A 21,030-nucleotide genomic window follows, 5' to 3' on the forward strand; every position below is an offset into this window, starting at 1 on the left:
TATGCAACATTTTGTGCTCACTTATATTTTTTAAATAGTTTTAATATTACGAGAGAGAACATATAAAATGTTGCTGAAAGGAAAATGTTAGCTATCATTCTTACATTCAAGCTCGTGGTTAGCTCCACGGTTATGTCATTAGCAGACCATTCTTCTGTGTTGTACAGGGACATGTGCAAAAGCAACTCAGTATGACAATGAGAGTCATTCTAACTGACCTGTGCTTTCTGCACTGTTGCATGGGCATAGTCAAACACTTATTTGCCGTCTGGAGTGCAGACTCATACAATTTCCGAAGTAAAGAGTAGAAACATCCATCTAGCCACATGAAAAAACCCAACAATGAGACGACAACATGGAATGAATATTTTTGTCCTGGCTGCATGATCTCACTCCAAAAGCAAGTGATTACTGTCATACCTGGTTAAAATCGCTTTTCTCTTTCCATATCAATACAGTACATTTAATGGTGATGACCTTACAGAAATAAATGAATAGGGAAATTAACTGATCTCTAATGTAACCTAAGAATATGTTCCATAAGGTGATTCCTGTGATATATCTAACCATTAGCATAGTCAGGTCTATGATGAGATCTGTAGACATGGATTGCACTCTCTAATGAGGTCAAATACTGCCGTCCACAATTCCTCTTTTTACCATTAATGACTCCACTATTTCCACTTTACATTCAAGGTAGGTATAAAAGCAGATGTCAGGCGACAGTGAAACAGAAAATTCAGGACACTGTCCTTAGAGTAGGAGAGCAAGGAAACAGAAATATGCAAGAGAGAAGGAGGAAGAGGACGATGTGGCAGAACAGGGTATGGAGGGAGAATCAGCAGAGAAGGTGAACTGAAGTGTTTGTAAAGGAAATGCTGGGTAAGTAATAGATTTAGAATTTTTCTATCTTGCATCATTTTGATGTGCTATACCCCTGTGGTAAAGGCAAAGTGAAGCTGTTGTTCCCAGTCCTGCAGCTGATCAATCTTCCCCTAGTTTCCAGGGGGAATCCGGCAAACCTTCTCCTGGCTCCCCATCCATCAGATGGCCGAAACAAAGGTAAACTTGGCAGATGCGGCCAGCCGCGGCTCACCATTAATCTTAATAGCTAACTGTAATTAGGAGCAAGAGGTATGAATGGACACAACACCATAAATAACTCCAGACCAGAAGGTGATAAGATTGAGAATAAAATAGCTTGTCTCTTAATGGCCTATATAGTGCAAAAAAGGCATGTGTCAAAAAGGACATTGATTCATTTGTTTTGCATATTTTCATTTAAAGAGCGACTATAAAAGATGCTGCTCCTCTTTCTGTGTTTTTGTTGTTGTTGTTTGTTTGTTTGTTCTGAAGGTTAAGTGATAATAAAATAATGGGCTTGATTCTCACATTTCCAAAATTCCCAATATGAAAATAAATCTATGAAAATGAATCTACAAATGTATTGTTTTAAGGACAATCAAAATAATTCATGCATTGAACTTACAGCCATTTACCAAGTTTTCAGCAAGCCATCTGTAAATGTATTTCGATTTTATTTTCCCTGGTATTCACCTGCAAATCTCCTGTGGTACAGTACATGGCAAATTATAAAACATTAGCCATTTGCCAGTTTCATAAATCTCTGTGAGCAAGAACGCTCGGGGGATAATCAAACTGAAGCGTGAGTGCTGTCTGACCGAAATAAACAGTTATAACCCCCTGGTAAGACAACTGGAGAGCCTGCGGAGAAGCTCTAGAGTGTCTGGAACAAATTTCATTTGAATTGATTGGCGCCGCTCATAAATGTAAGCACTATGACTGATGGTGTTGTCATTCCGTCTCTGCTCAGTGTCCTTGGTACCTTGTATAACAACTGTGCACTGCATTTCCATCTGACTGAGCAGTTTAAACACAGGCCTGCCTTTGGAAAATGGATTGGGCAAAAGCCAGCTCTCTTCCCTCATACAACTCATTTGCAGCAAAAGCATATAATAACTGGAAATTGGCTAACATGTCTATACATCGATCAAATTCATGATAGTCATTTTGTAAGCTGTTTCATACAAAACAAAACAAATAGTGCAATGGAGATGTGCTAAATGGTTGATGCAGCGGCATAGCAAATTGTGTAAAATCAAGGATACAACCAGGCACCTCCCCAAGGCCTGAGGCTTTAGCCTTAGTCATCTGCATATGTATTAGGGCATTCCATACCAAAGCATTTCATCTCTAAGATTTAGTGCAAAAAACAAGCAAAAGAATCAGAGATGTATGAGTAGTATCAGAGTTTTTATCTGATGTTCTGTAGGAAGCCGCAGATAACTTCATTAAAATAATGTTCTTTAACGCTTATGAAAAATGATTTTCAACCCCAAAATACTAATGTAAAATCTCAATTTTTGATCAGTTTTAGTTCATTTTTGTGTATAGACCACAGCTACATGTGAGTGGCTAAATAAAGTAATCTCCTGACTGTGTGTGCATGCTTGTACTACAGGTAATGTGTAATGTGTTTGCACATGTCTCCATATCCATATTATTATCTGTCTCTTTAGCACTGAGAGCATGTAGAGTGTAGAAAAGCGCAGCGTCTCCCTTCTATGTGAGCACAGTCAGAACGCTGTGTGGACATCACCGCGCTGGCAGCTGCGAGTGCTGTCCAAAAACAGTGGCAAGTCAGTAAATCTTCACGTCTGGGGCATGCGCCAACTGATCAGCCGCTGGGAACAAAGAATGTGCCTGTTAAAATCAGCCTGGGGTAGCGCAGGAAGTGTGACAGAGTGCATTTTACTGTTCAAAAGAGCGTTAAGACTGCAAACTGGTACGACTGCAAGAATGTGTTCTCTCAGGATGAGCCAGTTCCAAGCGCCGCTGCGTCGTGTGCAGTCTACAGAGACACCTCTGTGCCCTTCCCTGCGGTACGCCGTAGGTGGGACTGTCAATTGTGGCACTGTGGGGTTCCCCCCCTTTCTCTTATCACTGGCCCATGCATAACCATCACTTTGGAGCAAGATAAATTGGCTCTGGGAATGACTCAGTATTCTGTATAATTCAGTATAGCCTCTGCCTTGTTTTTCCTATTACCACTGTAGCCAGATACACAACTTTCCCTTACCACTTTTGCTACAAAGTACTATTATCACAGTTAGCACCGCCTCTGCTAATACCACCGTCAAGATAGCTGCTATGTACAGTCAACTCCTTATCGCTGCTCAGGATTGTTGTGATGTTATACCTTCAACTATCCATATAACTGTATACACATAATAGAGGCGGGCAAAGTTAAAAAGGGAAAATTAAAATGGGAAGAACTCTGTATCACAAGCTATACTATCTAATATCTTACCACAGGGACTTGAAAGTGCTACAAACATCAATAATAACAGTAATAATTATAACGCTTTGTTCAAACTGCAATAATGGTTATTTTATCACAATCAGATGGTCTTTTCAAGAGAACTTAATTAGCTCTGAAAAATAAAGGGCAAAACATGGAGACAAAGGATATGTTCAATTGAGTCAATCAGGATATTGCCTTGTCAATTACCCCTTGAACTCTGAATCTCATTACCTTCCATCTGCATACTGTAAACCAGTGTTTCCCAATCCTACTCCTGGAGGCCCACTGTCCTGCATATCTTCTATCTATCCTTGCTCTACCTACCTGACTGAACTCATCAGTGGCATTTTTGATTAGCTGAGCACACCTGATTTAATCAAGCAGCAAGGATAGATAGAGATATGCAGGACAGAGGGCCTCCAGGAGTAGGATTGAGAAATACTGCTGTAAACTGCATATCCACCAACAATTATCTGACAGGTTTTCCTCACAAAGAATGCATTTCCTGAGTTTTGCCAGGTTTATTTAAGACATAACAAAGGTGTGAGAGCTGCTAATAAAGATCTATTGATAAGACTGGAAACATTAATCTCAGTCAGGATCTCACTTTTTCTCATTAGCAGATCAGAATGTTCTGCAGGGTACTAATTAAATGAGATAATATAATAGGATGGCTAACAAAAATAATAAGCATCAAGGACTTTCCTTATGAATTTCAAGGAGGCTTATCCATTGCATTCATTCATAGGCCTTTTTTTAATCAGAGAGCGTCATGGGATATCACTGCTTTTGATACGCACAATCAACTTGAGGGAATCAAATGAGACTGTGCATGTGAAACATATTTGACTTGACTTTCATGAGTTTTTTATGAAATGAAATGTCCATTGTGGCATTCCAAAGTCACTAATGCTGTCAACAACCCTTGGTTCAAAGCCCACTGCGTACAAAAGACAGAAAGGGTGAGTCAGAGAAACAAAGCATCACCATTGTCTTTTTTTCATGATCAAATGGATGATTTTTAGAGTTGGGCCATAGTCCACAAATTTCAATGGAAAATTTGCTTTTCATTGGTAATTGTTTCATAAAACAATTGAGTGTTATACTGAGTGTTTCCTTGGTCTCCTTGGTCAACTAGTGAAGGAAGTAGCTAGAATCCAAACCTATATATCTTGCAATGGAAGACTCCAAGTGAGACTCTGCCAACAGATTAAGGAACCAAGTAGAGAGAGGTTTATGGAATTTTAACTTGAATGACAGATCTCAGAGCTAAGCCAGATCCAGAACATTATCTGTATCCAACAAAGGAAAACCACAAGCATCAACAACCGAAAGAACCAGGGCTCCAGTTCAAAGAGGGACAAAGAGAAATGGATCCAGCTGGGTCCTTCTCCAGTCTACACAGAGGAGCCAGACCAGAGATCCAGCCCTACCCAGCACAAAGAGAGAGCCAAATCACACCAAAATTCTTGCAGTGTCCAACTGAGAAGCACTGACAAAGACTGTGTCCCAATCCTCATCTGAGCAAGTAAAACAGTCTGCAAGAAGTCATATTGCATGTGAAATATCAACACGAATGCAGAAAACTTTACTTCCAATTAATCTTACAGTTTTAGACTAGCAATGGAACAAGTTATACTGTATGTTCGTAAAAAAGGGTAGTGACTGATATGAAACATCTTGGGGTTCTGTTGACAATCACAGCTTTATAACAAGATACATGTCAAAGTGATTCAGATTAATTTGAGTCGTGAAATATGGCCACAAACTCTTCATTAATCCAACTGGATAAATGTGTGGTAAATGAATGTTCACTTCTGATTAAAACACACTGGCGTCATTAATTCCACTGCTTTAGATTGTACGTGAGAAACACTCTATGGTAATATTATTTTGGATTCATGTAACAAATTAAAGCTAATGAGCAATAACCTGCACGCTAAGGATTCGAGGATTATTTATTTATTTATTTATTTTCATATTAGCAAAGCTAACTATATGACTCTGTTCGGGGACCCCCAGTAGCTGATGTAGATAAAAACTAAATGTCTCTATGCTTCATATTATTACTCAAACACACACACACACTAAAAAACTTACATAGCATCACCAGGGACACTTCTGAGAGCAGTAACAGCATAGTGCTTAAATCTTTGACTGACAGTTCGGCACCTCCGGCAAGCCTAACCTTCCAGAGATTAACAATGTGTGTATCAATTCCTTTTGTTGAGTCCACTCCCCACAGTGACAAATCAATGTGAAAACCTGAGTCCATTGGATATAATTGTTTCCTGACCAGTTAATTCCAAGACCAGCTCACAATAATAAAGGTCCCGCTCCTAATGTTATACCACATGAGGACCAGAACCAGCCTAACAGAGCACAAAAAGATTAAAATATTTTAAATATTAACTATTTAAAAACAAATAAATTAATACACAATTCAATAAAGTGTGAGGAAACCTTTCCAGTTGAGAATTGGTTAAAATCCGTATTACTGTTGCTGTGCTATGGGCATTACAAAAAGACTCACTAACCTTGGGAAACATAAACACCTTTCCGTATGATCCTTAATTAGAATTTTAACTTCAAACTAAAATGATAATTCTACCATAGAAACAGTCATAAGCACTGAAACAAAACAGCATTAACACATGAACAGTACTGGCAACTGTGTGTGCATGGAATACAGTTAAATTGAACTATTATCATTCTCCTCATCTCAAAGACAAACATCTCTACCAGGGTATTGGAATGCAATTACAAATAATCAGTTTACTGAGCAGCAGGAGTTTCACAGGCTCTTTATGACAAATGCAGACCCCAGAGAGAGGAACAAGAGCACAGTCTGAATGTATTTCAAAATAATTATTTAACATCCAATGACTTTTGACACATGACCACTCAATTCAAGTTTTTAACCTCCTTTAATTCCTGAAACCAATGTGCACAACACACATTTTGAAGGCACATTTAACTCTAAGGATAATGTAATTCAACTGACTCTTCCCAATACTGGGCAATAGGGGGCAATTTAATTATACATGCAAAGATATTGCTAATATCATTTAGTAGCGCAATTAAATTCAGAGATATGAATTTGAGCTCCTAAACATCAATCAATAAAATCCTTTCATTAATGACATTTCTTAAGGATAATGTTTAAAAATGACCAAGCAGCATGTGAGTTAGGCTATCCAACCAAATATTTCAATTTGTCACAACATATGCTAAACTAATTTTTGGCATTACCGTGAGCATAACTCATGAAATTATAAATTCATGTCATTACATAAGCACAATGGAACGACAACAGTACAGTACATCTCCATACATTTTTTTGTTCTTTTGCTTTTCTCCAGGGGTTTCATTAAATTTCAGCAATTACAGGAATTTATGATGAAATGTAAGATGATAATTCAAGCAGGTGATTTAGTGCCTGTAATAGATAGTCTGACCCTTTGTCTGTTCTCCTTGCACAAGAACACATTTTTTAAAATTTACTGTCTAATTTTACTGGTGTTATTTTTCGTCAATGACAAGTATCACCTTGTACAGTAGATCTTAATGCAGTAAATCAGATGTGGAGCCAAAGAGTACTGCCATAAAACATAAGAGGCTTAGAGTGCCGTGAGCCAGCTATGATAACTTAAGAACCAGCCACCTCAGAGTTGTGACATTGCCTGTCTCCTTAACTGGGGAACACAGCAAGCAGAGCATGCTGCTGTAACCAGACATTGATATTCCAAGCAAGCAGCAGCAAATCACACATGTACTAGATAAGGAATTTAGAATTAATAACACAGACAGACCCCCTTCATGGCTTAATATCACCCTATTAAATCCTCATTGCAATTCCATGATTAACAAAAATGAATTCTGAAGCTTTTTTGGCCCTGGTGATCGTAAAGCTATCTGTCTTCCTTTCATTATGGCCATGTAGTTCATACCCATTAACGAACACAGGTGGTTTTGGATTGGTTTCATGTTGAGCGGCTTTCTTCTGAACGCACTGCCACGCAGTGTCCACATGTCATCAATAAATGCACATCAGCAGTTCTGGGGGGAAGAATCATCATTGACAATTCCATGGGAACTATTTAATCCCATAAACTACTTAATCCCAAAACATTTCGGTTAGTTCCAAGACAGTTAAGAGTTTGTGAAACCACTGCTCAATATTATCGTGAATAATGAAATACTTCAGCGCTTGTGTTGTAGGCGTTTCCTTTTTTAGGGGAAAGCAGAGATTTATCAAAGCATTTCGGAAGTCTGCTACAGCAAAAGGAACATTCACTTTAATACATATGCAAGTGCTATTCCACCAGCCTGAATGAATAGAACTTCATTTGTCTCATAAGTCAGAGAAATTTACTCTGCTGTGATACAGCAATCAATAAAAAGGCTCACTTTTATTTCAGTTGACAAGGACATTTACCAAGAGATTTACCTGTTCCCTTAATTTCCGTGTTTTTGTACAAGACATTCAGAAACTGTCATGCAGCAGTTGATAATGCTGTGAGATCTGACATGAGATTCAAAGAGATCAAATACTGGGCTGCACTTAGGGGCCTTTTCAGACTTGACATACATGCATGTAAACCTTGCTTATTTGCTGAATCAGCTCCTTTGCGAAAGGAAATACAGATACATTTTGTTGCTTAAGAGCATGTTATAAAAATGTGTCTGAAGTATGTTGACTCAATATTTTGTGACATTACAACAAGACATCCTAAACAAACTAAATTTATCAATTTAAAGATATGTTCATCAGATGTCCTCCAGATGCTCTTGCTTTCTCTATTCAAATCAAGCAGGAGAGTTATGTGTAATAACTCTATTGTGTGAGAACTCAACAGTAACCAGAGCGCCAAGGAAAAAAAAACGACTTTGCATGTGAAAGGGGAATTCCATTTCGATGTATAACCAGGACAATGCTGTAAAATACTCATTCTTTTAGCAGATGACATGGTCACATGAACACATGCACACAACCTATTACAGCTCAAAATTGAAGTCTACCCTGGTGTCACACCAAATTGTGCCTCACAACACAGGTCCTTTATGCCTTATGACAGAACTACAAGACTAATCTGGAAAATGGCTTTTGTTCCTTTCTTTTCTCCCTGGTCCAACTGACAGAAGATGCCTTCTGCTGTCTTTGTGAAGACAATTCCATTTTTTTATCTTCAGTAATTCAGCTCAAATAATTTGGCGCATCTCTCATGAATTCCCCATATTGTCACTAGCCATATGGCAATCCCTGAATGATGGACATATATGTGTTATAATCCTTCATTTCACCCACATTATTTTAAGCCAAAACAATTCTCTTGCACACTGTACTTGCGAAAGTCCATCAGGAGACTAGCATCAATACCTCCATCCATTCCCACATGCTTTTGGTTCCATTGATATTGTAAGGCTTGCTGTGCTTTATCTTGTGTGCATCTGTGTGCATTCTTCCCCACACATTCAATGGCACTGGTAAATACACACCTTTCAATCCACATAGCTATATCAAGTACATGCACCACACAGCACAGGGGGCCTCCACACAGCTGATAAGACTATTGCAATTTGCCTGAATCTGACTCCACAGACTATTGTAGCCTATACATTTTCAAGACATGTTTATTCCCCCTCTCCAGGAAGCAAACATATATAAAATGTAATTATTGTTGACATCAACAAGAAAATCCACATTACCTACAATAGAAGTCTTTGGTGATATAATACTGTATCAAATAGAAGTTAATACATCACATAGTAAAAAGTATCAATGCTATTAAAGAAAACTTAAGTCAGCTCAAATCAAACTGTATTTGAGACCAAAATCAATGACACAATGTCAGATCACCACTATGCAATTACCAGCTGTGCTCCAGAATGCAACTGGGAAAGCATGGAAAGAAAAAGGTACTCACTGGAGGTGAGGTGCTGGAATGCAGCCATTTCCTCTGCTTGTTTTTTTTATTTATATGGTTGGATTCTACTTTTGTAACCTGAAACCTGTAAAAAAAACCTTCCTGGGCACCATCTAGTAATACTTAAGACTCTGAGAGAGCCGAATACACATTAAATCCTTCATTTAATGTGCCAGAGAAAGTTAAAAGAATGTGTGTAGTTAACATGGCCAGTGCATTGCTGAGAGCTAAAATTCCAAGGAAAGTATGAATTGAAAAGAATGAAGATGACTGTACTTTGCCATTAATGCCGCTTTCAAGCTCACCAGAATGCAGAAGCTTGTGCTACTTCAAAAAAAATTTCCCTGGGGTCCCCTTAACCCCTATGAAGCAAGCACATTTGAAATGAATCCTAAACCACTGGCACAAACATAATTGTGTCAAATTAAGCAATGAAATAAGATTTTTTTTTTTTTTAAGTGTTTTTCTAAAACTAACATCTCTCTTGGGCTGTTTCCAAGGAAATAAATTCAAATTGGAAACACTTATCCAAGGCCTGACATTTCAACCACTGCCATGTGGTTTGTGCAGTTCCCCTGACTGTTTCTGCCTGATCACTTCTTATCATGTTCAACTAGCAGTCATATAAAAGACCTCTGCGGTCAGAGGCTGGCAGAAAGGGGAAACGTTCTCACTGGGTATAAGGTCTCAGGGCGAGAAAGGGAAAGCCCAACATCGCTGACTACCAGCAGGAAAGTACATATAGTTATGATACAATGCTTTTGAGTTTGTCTAAAGTAAGGTAGTTATTATAAGCTTTAAGTTTTGTTTTATCTGAGTTTTGTAAAAGAAGCACTTTATTAGCTTTGCTGTAGCTTTCTTATATTACAAGAAAGGCAACTGTGAAACCAATCCTTGAATATGGCAGGTAGGTTGACAAAAACACAAATCACTGGAGTCCATTTCCATCCTCCATCCCCTGGGCCGTGGCTCTGTGACCTGAAATCAGCTCCCCTCACATGGTGTCTTGTACACCTGTCCCATATTCCTGATCGAGACATACACACCATGATCTATGAGCATCTGAATTCCAAAGGTGCTGGAATGCAGCCATTTCCTCTGCTTGTTTTTTATTTCTATGGTTGGATTATACTTTTGTAACCTGAAATCTGTAAAAAAAAAAAAAAAAAAAACCTTCCTGGGCACCATCTAGTAATACTTAAGACTCTGAGAGAGCCGAATACACATTAAATCCTTCACTTTGAAGATCCCATACAAATTCCATACTGAATTAGTTTGGCTATTTTATAATCAGATCAAATTCACTGATTCCCTTCTTGTGGATTTACATGTCTTTTGAAAACTTATAGTCCAAGGTTTTCACACTCCTTGGATTTCTGCAACAATATACTTATAATAACACTTAGTGTTATTATGTTAACACATATTCTAACAGTATGTCCTTGTCAATGTATTTATTTATAGTACTTTAGACATAAACATATCAAGTGTATTTACAGCTAACTGAGAGATCCTTAGATTATAAAGGTGTTACCATCAGCAGGGTAACTCTGGTCCTCTTGACAGGCACTTTTCAGCATAACCTGGGAGAAATCTGTAGAGTTCCACTGCTGCACACATGTCGTCAGACTACCAGAGAACAAGAGGTAACACACATCTTACACAAATCCAATGGGAGCATGTTTTCAGACAACAAAACACTGGCAAAATCCTTAACTCAGCAGGCCAGGGTTACTCTGCTGACTATAACGCTCAGTATCATAGAAGGGTATTTCCAATGAGCAGTACCATACACTGTGGGACCCTCGATAAGACATATCACAAGTACCAAAGCGCAGCACATCTGCACTGGGACCCATGTAGTTCTAGGAAACAAGCTTACTGTAGCAACAAAGACAGCCTGCACAGCATGTACAGTAGTATTATGGGGACCCACCATGTCCTTCATTTCCAGATGTATCCAGGGGTATTTAACATAGGCACACTAAAAATGCTGTTTCCACTTACAGCCAGCTATAGATGTGGTGTAACATAGTACTGGAGAGATATCCATAGTACTCAACATGTCCAGGCCATGGCTACACTACTGTATGTAAAGGTAAGTAAAGTGGAAAAACTACAGCACACAGTGCTAGACGATTATGAGATTAATGCTTCAAAATATAACACAACCTGAAAATTGGTAGGACGTTCCTTCTGAAATATATTAGGTAACAAAATGGGGACATTCTGGCACTTCTACCAACATCACCTCTGAATACAGCTAACTAACTCCTAACTTTTCTCATAAGTATTTATGAACTACGTACAAGTGTAAATCTATTATAGAAAGAATGGAAATCTGCAGGGAAAATATATATAATGTAGTCCTACTATGCAAAGTTTTTAAGTTTTTTCTTTGTGCTGTAATTGCAAATGCAACAGAACTGTTATCAACAAGTTTGCATGCTATGTGCTGCCAAAGCACACTGACATGAAATAAAAAAAGAAACCATGCAGCCTCCTTTTGTCATTGAACAGTCCATTTCATGTCATGTAAACCTTTTCTCTGTCCATGGTGAACTTACTCTAGCCCGCAAATGCTATAGTTGCTGTGTGATTAGTTATTATCAACATTTTTACCCAATAATGAAGTGCTCAGAATAAGATGGATAAAACTGGACATAGAAAAAAACTCCACATACTACATTATCTTGAAGTATATACTTCACATATATTTTGTGACTATTTAGACCACGCCTTGCAGCTTACAAGAGGAACTGTAGTAGATCTATTGAGGTCATAGCATTTGCTGCAATATTCCATAATTGTTCAGCACCAGGCAGTCCATCTAGACAATTTATTGTTGTTTTAGTTTTTCATGCCACCAAGTCTGAAAATTTCCATGAATAGTCCCTAGATCCGGTAATTCCAGAATTATTTTAAAATTTCATTAATAAAATACTGGTGTAAAAATCTGTTTTATTGATGTGCATGTGTATGCATGGATGAGACCTATGTAACCCCAAACAATTGACTATAATCAGATTTCTCTGTTTAATATTCACAATGACAATACCAATAAACAACAGGGAATTTATTGACTACTTCAGTGATATCTGCAAATGATAATCTGCAAACCTCAGATACAGCTCAACAGCCTTTGAATAAAAACTTTAACCGGCATATTTAACAAAATATATATGTACTTTGATTTGTCTAATGATGATTACTATTACAATAAAATATAATGAACCTGTAAATATACTGTATAAATGTAGATACTGTGTTTCCTACAGCTTGCTTACATGTGTAATACCTGAGATACAGATGACCATAACCCCCCTGCCACAAACACAAGCACTCACACATACTACCCATACCAGCATAGCCCCTCTAAAGACTGAGAAAAAGGCCTGTTCGGCCTCTCACTCTACCCTATATGCTGATTTAACTGAAAATGTGCTGACCACTGATTAATACTGCCTCATAAATATCCTTATTAGATATGTATGTCACTATTGCCCAAGTGTTTGGATACTCCAGATGAAACCAGGCTAATATTTACTTTTTTTCCAAAATCAATCCACATTATACACAAATTTACATTTATTTGTGTACATGTGTATTTAAACTGATTTTATTTATTTAGATACAAGAAGTACGATAGCCAATTTTTGTACTTTGCGAGGGGAGATATATTTCCAAAAGTCAACAGGAAAATAATAAAACTCCAGAACATTTAAAATGGGTACCATTTCACAACATATAAATGTGAACTACTGAGAACCAACCAAACATAACAGTGACAAAACTAAACTATACTTGCATGCACTCTATGGATAAACTGTGTGGATTAATGTTTTCTTGTTCATCATCTTTTCCATTTTAAAAACGCAGCGGTCCTAATTCATGAAGCAATGCAAGAACAGTTCAAAGTTCAGGTTAAAAAAAAAACAACTCAAAATAATATTTATAACTGCAAACTCCACCTTTCAGCTAAAAGGTCTCTGCAAACAAGACCATTACTGCTTTCTAAATTAGGCTGTGATTCCACACTTCATTATTCTGGTTGCTGTACATTTGAGTCTTACAAGTTCAGGCAACAAAATTAACATTTTTAAGCAATGAAAATATGAGTTTAAATTATCGTGATTTATGTTTTTAAAATTAGATCTGTTGACATGGAACTAGCTTAAAGCTTTTTTAACTGCTGTCTGAAGCCTTCACTTTACTGCTGTCATCCACACTGTGTTGCAAAAGTACATTTGAGCATTGAGGCTGATTCAGAGTAAAATCAGAAGAGCCTGAATACAGTATATGTGATAGATAGACAGATAGGCCTATGTTCAAATTCCGCAATTGAATTTAGGACTTCAGTCCCAATCTAAGTATATTCGAGAGCTAAATAATGGGTTGCTAGAAAATACTGAAATTTAACCATCTCAAAAAACTCAAATGGAAAATGAAGCACTTTATTCAAAGATTTAAGACCACACCCATTCCCTTTTCAAGTAGGTATTCTGATTCAGACATTCACAAACAATGCCCGTGATTGGTACTCTGTGCCTGACTGCAGAAACATCCAAGGATGTGGACAGGAGGACATGCAGGTAACATGTTAAGAGACACAGCAATAAGCACCTTCATCAGCACCGGCAAGACTTTTCTATGAACCATATGCTAAATGAGCCACCACGGCTCTTGAAAAATGAAGAATATACACAAAGGACACTAAACAACTAATTTCACACACTTAATTACTGCAGGGCACTTTACACCACATTCACTTACAGTTTAGGTTAGCTTTCTTTCAGATCAGGAAAATTCCATCAAACTCTAATTAATTTGCAGACAAGTAAGTCCCTTTGCTGCTCGCCATTGAGCAGAATGGTTTTGGTTTCACAGTGCAAGTTTTCAAACTCCATTTTCCATTTACCTTTTGTGTTTGGAGTTTTTGCCATTTCAACTCTTGACATTTACCTTCTGCCACAGTTTTTGCAACTCCACCACTTGCCATTTAAATTTCACCATAACAGAATTCTACCAGAGCTGAGTTCACTGAAGAATACGACAGCAAGATGGAGAATACAGACACCCTGCATGTTGCATTATTGCTTTCCCTTTGTGGTCTGTGGCAGCCTCTCCCATCAACTGCAGTTGGAATGGAACATGCTGAAAGCATATTGCCTCTGTCTGTGGAGGACAATGTCCTTTTGAAAAGCATTCACAAGCAACACCTGCAAAACACGAGGCAGCTGAAGCGTCACTTCACCAGAACGCACACTGACAGTTTGGTGCCCTTCTTTCGTAGCTCATTTCCAGTTCAATCTGAGTGCGTTTCCTTTCACACTAGTATTTTGGTGAACCAAAATTGCAAACGAGTTCAATTTCAGGCGGTCCATGACCATCCCTCTGCTGCGGTCTCCGTGAGATTATTCTGTGGCTGATCATTGTCAGAGACTTCACTTATGGCTCCAAATGAACCAAATGACACTTCTAATCAAACTGTCAAATGAATTAGGTGTGAAAGTGCCCTGAGTCACATGGTTAAACTTAAGTTAGTTCCTTAGTCTCACGTGAGTGGTTGTAAAAATGTTAGTTAACTACCGTGAAGGAGAGAACCTTTTCAGAATTGTTTCACTTAAATCATTTGTTTCCCTGTAAATTTAGAGAGAGGATCACTTAGCTATGTTTTCTGCCTATGATATGCAGAAAACATGCTGTGCTAAAGATCAGATCAACTAATTAGACTGGTACAACTCCCCTCACATTTTAATTAAAAAAAGAAATGACTCCATGAGCATGCTCATGCGTTGTAATGGAAGCTGTGTATAAACTGACATTTTAAACAAATTTATTTTATTTTCAAAAATATTCTTATTTTGAATATATCGGGACTCTCTCTATGTTATGAAACTAATCATTGAAAATGACCTATACATACTATACCGTAATAAGCGCCATATACATTGGTTATTTAAACCTACACGATTGGTAAACAAATACAGCAGTCTGAAGTTGTACATAATCATACTGTAGGCTACCTAACCTATCCAACATGAATTCGTCATTTAAAAAGTTCCCAAGAAAACGCAAATAATAGTAATGACAACTTAATTGGAATGTATCATTTTAGAAGTTCAATATAAAACAACCTGCAGGTTTAAACTGTAAAACTTACAGTACAGGGTTATCTGAGGACTGTAATAACAGACGCCTACCGAGCACTCAGGTTAGTTTGGCAAAACGAGGAACACGTGCACCCATCTTTATTGTAATCATACTATTTCTACGAAAATGTACACTACAATAGCTAAAATAACCAAAAACAATACAGTGACAATAGCCCAGACCTCGTTCGTTATGTTTGCTGAGTGATAGGCATGCAGTGTTAGAAACGTATCTTACCTGCTCTCCTGCCTCCGGTGTCTTCGTCTGACGTTTCTCTTTGTATAAGGACCATAAACCAATGTTTGGCAAGAAAATCAATGCAACCATAAATAAAAAGGTAAACTGCAGTACTCGCTTCTGTCTCCGCTTCATTTTGAAAACGCGGCGTTGAGATAAAATCCCTGCTTTATATGCCACGGTGCCTGCCTTTTGCATGTGATACCCTCTTTGAATTCTTTGACCGGTTATCAGAGCACCGTCCCCGGGAACAGTTGGCAAACTTTCACCTGGAAACACAGAGTAAATTCGTAATTATTATTCATCTAGTGTTCGATATTAATGTCTCTTTGCCACACTGATATGATTTAAGTATTAAGACAGAATTGAGAAACGTACATTTTTTCACAGTAAAGAAACTCGTGTTAGCGGATACTGTTCGCGTGGCGACCGTTGTATATACTGTATATCCATAATGCAAGCCAGGTGCACATGAAGCCGTTTAAATCTCAATTAGAATAGCTCCCAGCTTGGATCTGGTAGTTAGTTTGATGCACCACACTGAATTCTCGAGCCTTGCAATTGTGCAAATGCATAAATGAATCAACAGATAGACATGAAATAATACAAACACGTAATACAACCTTAAAACTACTTACTGTTGAATCTGATGTGCATGTTGTATCATCAGGGTCAGTAGTTAGAACATCATTTCCCCCTCTGTCATGTTGGCAAACATCAATTTCGCTTTGTGAGACGCTATAACGCTGCACGAAACCTATTTATTTTCAACAATGCACACATCGGGGACAGAGAGTTCGATCTGCGGTCTTAATAAACCACACTGGAGAATTCTTTATGCTTTGCATTCTTCGTACAAAAAGACCTGGCATTCCTCTCCTTTACCACTTTCCCTTCTGTACAACCTCACAGTTCAGATATTGTCGCTGAGAACCACGTGTATAGTGCATTAGCATAAAAACATCCTGAAAGCTCACTGATCCCTTAAAAAGCTAGCCTAGGCATGTGGGGGACCGTGAACAATCACGCAGCCGTGATTCTAGCTGTCATCAGGAGCAGCAGCTGAACACAACCTCTAAATAGCGGAACGTTTAACAGAGGTGTATGTGTGTGTGTGTGTTTTTTTTTTTTTTTTTTTTTTTTGGGGGGGGGGGGGGGGGTTACTGTTTTCAGTTGCAAGTGTTTTAAGAGCTGGCAGAAAGTGCAAACAGATCAATGGGATTTTCTTAAAAGCTTAAATATTGTGAATCGATATCCTGAAATTTGGGTGACAGTTAGATGTAAACAAAGGTGCTCGATTTGTTATCTGTTACAAACGCATGTATTAACGTATGAATGTACTATCGATATCCCGATACAGTGTTCGTGATAATTATAGTAGAACAATATCGCAAAAACTCCCTAATCGATGAGTCTGCAATGTGCATTGATCGGTTTGCATGTGGTTAATTGGTGGTAGCAGGTCGACAATGCTCTCCGCAGCAATGCATTTCATAGGGTGCTTGGAACTCTGGAAGCTGTAACTGAATACTGTTAACGAAAAGTAAGGTCGACTGTCTCTCCCCCACCCCTTCTCCTTCCTACAGTACAGGAGGACCTTCCGTAAATCCAGTATCGCTGATACTGTTCAACTGGTCTGTTTACCTCAAAAATAGACAGTAAAAATTAAATGAACATTGCACTGAACAAAGGGTCGGTCATATGCCAATAGCGGCCCTAAGGATTAAGTTATGATTCAGTTGTAGCATAATGAAATTGGAATAATGAAAACAAGGTGAAGGTGATTAAAAGCAATGGCACGAACTAGCCTCAATGTTTTTTTTTTTTTTGTTTTTTTTTTTAACATGATGAGAGTCAATCTCTTCTTTCAGCATGCTGGGGTTCATTTTTTTGTGATGCAATTATTGTATTAGTTCTTTTCACGAGTAGTCTGTTCCCATGCTCACCCAATCCTACATGACATCATGCCATTTTTCATATCAGTGTTGACTCATCAGCTATTGCTACTCCTCATCCATTTATGCAGCGTGGATATATAGCCTGATATCACAAGTTATGAAGACATTGTTTTAAATTGTATGTCGATGATGTTGCTGTTTTTCAGGTAAGCTGTGCCAGCAGAAATGGTGGTATGCTTCTAAGCTGGTCTATCAAGTCATGGTATTATGGGACCATGTACTTGTGCAATTGTCAAAGCCAATTAAGATTATCATCATCAGTCATGACATTAATCAAACTGACAAAAATATTATCCCCATCCAGAGTCTGTATAATTTGTATGTATCATTTGTACGCATAACTTTCATTCATGCTCAGTATGCAGTAAAACAGTATAATTAATATATTAATTATTTTTTTTTAATTATTTATAATTAATATATACCGGTATATCAATACTAAATAATGATATGGTCATATTGTATGTTTGTGGAATTCAAATTGTTGTACGGTAAGATAGTTCTATATGAACGCTTCCCCATATCAAATAGACCTAATAATTGGGGGATTTTCTAAAGGTCAAGATCATATGGGACAACATCCATCCAATAATACAGATCGGTTCAATGAGGAATTGAGGAATATTTGTTTAATTAGAGCTGAACAAAGTCCTTGCACTTCTCACTGTAACTAGAAACCCTTTGCTGTTTTCTTTTCATTTCACAATAAATGTTTCTTATAATAATCTGATTGCGGCTTTCTTGCAGTATTATAATATTACTTCAAACTTTTTTTTTTTTTGAAGAACAATCTTCATATGAATGCTTGGACAATAGTGATCTAAAAGGCAATATTTCGACAAGAGGGGCAGGGGAATAAGCGACCACTGTGATTTACAGTGTTAGCGAGCACTGTGATTTACAATAGGTGCCATTTTGAACAGAGCATTTGAGAGAGCCAAAATAACTACTTTGGAAAAACAATGTATCAATCATATGCATGCCTCTTTAGTTTAGACTGTCCATTGATTAAATATTTTAATGTAGCACTGTATTACAGTTTAAGGCATAATGTGTTTTTAAAAGCAGGATCAGTGATGAGGAGTGATCTGTCATTTCAGTGTGCATCCTATTGCTATATGAAGTGCATCCTGTTGTTGTATGCAACCATATGTTGCAACCATTTCTTTCATTTGCTGTGACTATATTCATGATATTTCATGCCCTCCTCTGCTTTATTTTTATATATGGTGGTAATTTCATATTCAGAATAATATGAAAGACAAAGTTATTTTAAAAAGTATATTAATAAGATGTCAATCTTCTGTCAAAGAATATAGTCCCTGAGCTGAAAAAAGAAATGGTTGCCATGCAACAGAAAATGAGTAAATGGAAGAAGCTAGCTAGCAAACAGTGGCCATGTCAGGGGGATACACAGCAAAGTTACTATAACACTAGCTAGCTAATAGATATGTTCTTTCTTTCTTTATATTTGGAAATTGCCATTAATTGCACTATCCCGATGGAAAGTGACATTAACACCAGCCCCCTCGCCACCTCCAACCCCCATACAGGACATCATAACTGCTGTGGAAAAATACATTTCTGTAATATGAGACCTACAGAACAGTAAGAATTCACTCTGTCCTATGTATTTCCACAAAGTAAAAAAATAGTAATACCATATGTACATGGACAATAATCACTTGTATCCGTTTGTAAAGGATTCCTTTCACAAGAAAAGTGTACTGGTCACGAATCAATACTATCAGCAAGGATGTATTTGGAGACTTTTGCCTGGAACTAGCTGTATTCCCAAGGATAATCAGTCAGTTGGAAAAAAAATCAAAACTTTTAATGTCTTAGGTGAAAACATGAGCATTAACAGAATAAAACTCCATTCAATATTAACTATAATCAAGCTAATAAAATGTTGAATGTTTATTTTTTTGGTGGAGTGTCTCGTTGAGGTACAAGATTTGTAAAAGGGATAGAGCATTAGTAAAGCAGTGAAAATCACCAGTAATGATGAAATATTGAGTACAGCAATGAAAAGTTGAACATGAAATATTCATTTTGAATCCACCAAGCAAAATCATTCATGCATTATGTATCAATTGTTTCTTTTTATGCATATTTATTGCAAGCTAAACTTCTGGCATGGATTCCCTTACCTGTGTTATTGGAATAAACAAATTTCAGATCTTCACTAGCAGCCAAATCTAATGAGACAGGAAATTATAATATGATGTCTATAAGAAATGAGAATTGATTTTGTTCAGTAGAATCTGGAATGTCTCCAAACCTGTCAAATTAGTTCCATCTCTAGGTCAATCAATGTAATTAAATAAGCACTGATTGGCTGGGATGGTTGACAAGCTCTAAAAAGTAAATGAAAGTTCTTTTAAAAACCAAAAACACAATTTGCCCTCTGTTGTTTTCTTTCATAAGCTGAAGTGGCTCCATGAGTGATGTTGTTCATTAAGTGGAAGATGTGTTTTAAACTGGGATGATAAAGGGAGGAACAGCTCCTTGAAATGTTTCATCAAATATGTTAAAAAAAATCTAAATGTAAGAACTACAAATAAAAGTCAAAGGGAATTCAAATCTTGAATCAGAATCTTTGATCCTGTGTTGTTAGTTGCAGAGCTTCTGAGTTCAGACACAGCTATGATCTATGTTTGCATGTGAAGGTTGATCTATTTATTGTCCTTATTGTCCTTATCCTATGTTTTATGTTTATTTTAGGTTGTGTACCTTTGTTTCAACATACTTTACTGTTGGCAAGGCAAATTCTGTTTTGGATTAATAAAATATTATCTATCTATCTACCTATCTACCTATCTATATATCTATCATCTCCATCAAGGTCTGTATTCACTAACTTCTGGGGAAGTTGACCTAAGTCACACAAAATATAACCAGACTATTCACAGAAATCACCTGACCTCTTAAGAAGGATGTGATATGCCCCATAAGAAAAGACAGGGAGTGGGTTAGGCTCAACTCAGTGCCCATTCACATCTAATACAGGATGGGGAATTATGCTCTACCTGAACTGAAACTTCAGCACTCTTTATGTCAAGCTGATTTTACCTGCCATCATGCCATGGCCAGCTCTCCTAGGCTTATCTGAGGTCCATCATCCAGTGACCTACTTCCTCATTCAGAAATGACCAAGTTAATGGTGATTTCTCCATTGTGCTTTCTAAGACAAAGCAAACAAATATGTCATACTGCTTTTGGATATCTGCAGCCTTGAGGTTTGAGGATTCTGACTCATCTGGGTTGTGGTTTCTTCTTGGTTATTCCTTAATGAGAACAGTGGTGCCTTTCTAAGCAGGGACGCATTGGTGCACAGCCGGCCTCCAATCCTGCTGTACGCATTTTTCCATTTGGCCTCATCCCAGCAATCCTTCAAAAGCATGACAAGACAATGTGAGTACATCCA

The 21,030-nt window shown here is 37.6% G+C and overlaps 1 protein-coding gene across 1 annotated transcript in view; it reads right to left on the reverse strand.

Annotated features, from left to right (window-relative positions):
* Positions 1-16,412, reverse strand: part of LOC118793452 (polypeptide N-acetylgalactosaminyltransferase-like 6) — a 155,844-nt gene extending 139,432 nt beyond the window's left edge. Inside the window, exons 1-2 of the mRNA XM_036551635.1 lie at positions 16,281-16,412; positions 15,643-15,911 (exon numbers count right to left, since the gene is read on the reverse strand). Coding sequence (XP_036407528.1) covers positions 15,643-15,911; positions 16,281-16,299 — 288 coding nt within the window. The 5' untranslated portion in view covers positions 16,300-16,412. The remainder of the gene's footprint in view (positions 1-15,642; positions 15,912-16,280) is intronic.
* Positions 16,413-21,030: the final 4,618 nt, after the last annotated feature.

The sequence above is a fragment of the Megalops cyprinoides genome, chromosome 18 (assembly GCF_013368585.1).
Source record: "Megalops cyprinoides isolate fMegCyp1 chromosome 18, fMegCyp1.pri, whole genome shotgun sequence".
Lineage (NCBI taxonomy): Eukaryota > Metazoa > Chordata > Actinopteri > Elopiformes > Megalopidae > Megalops > Megalops cyprinoides.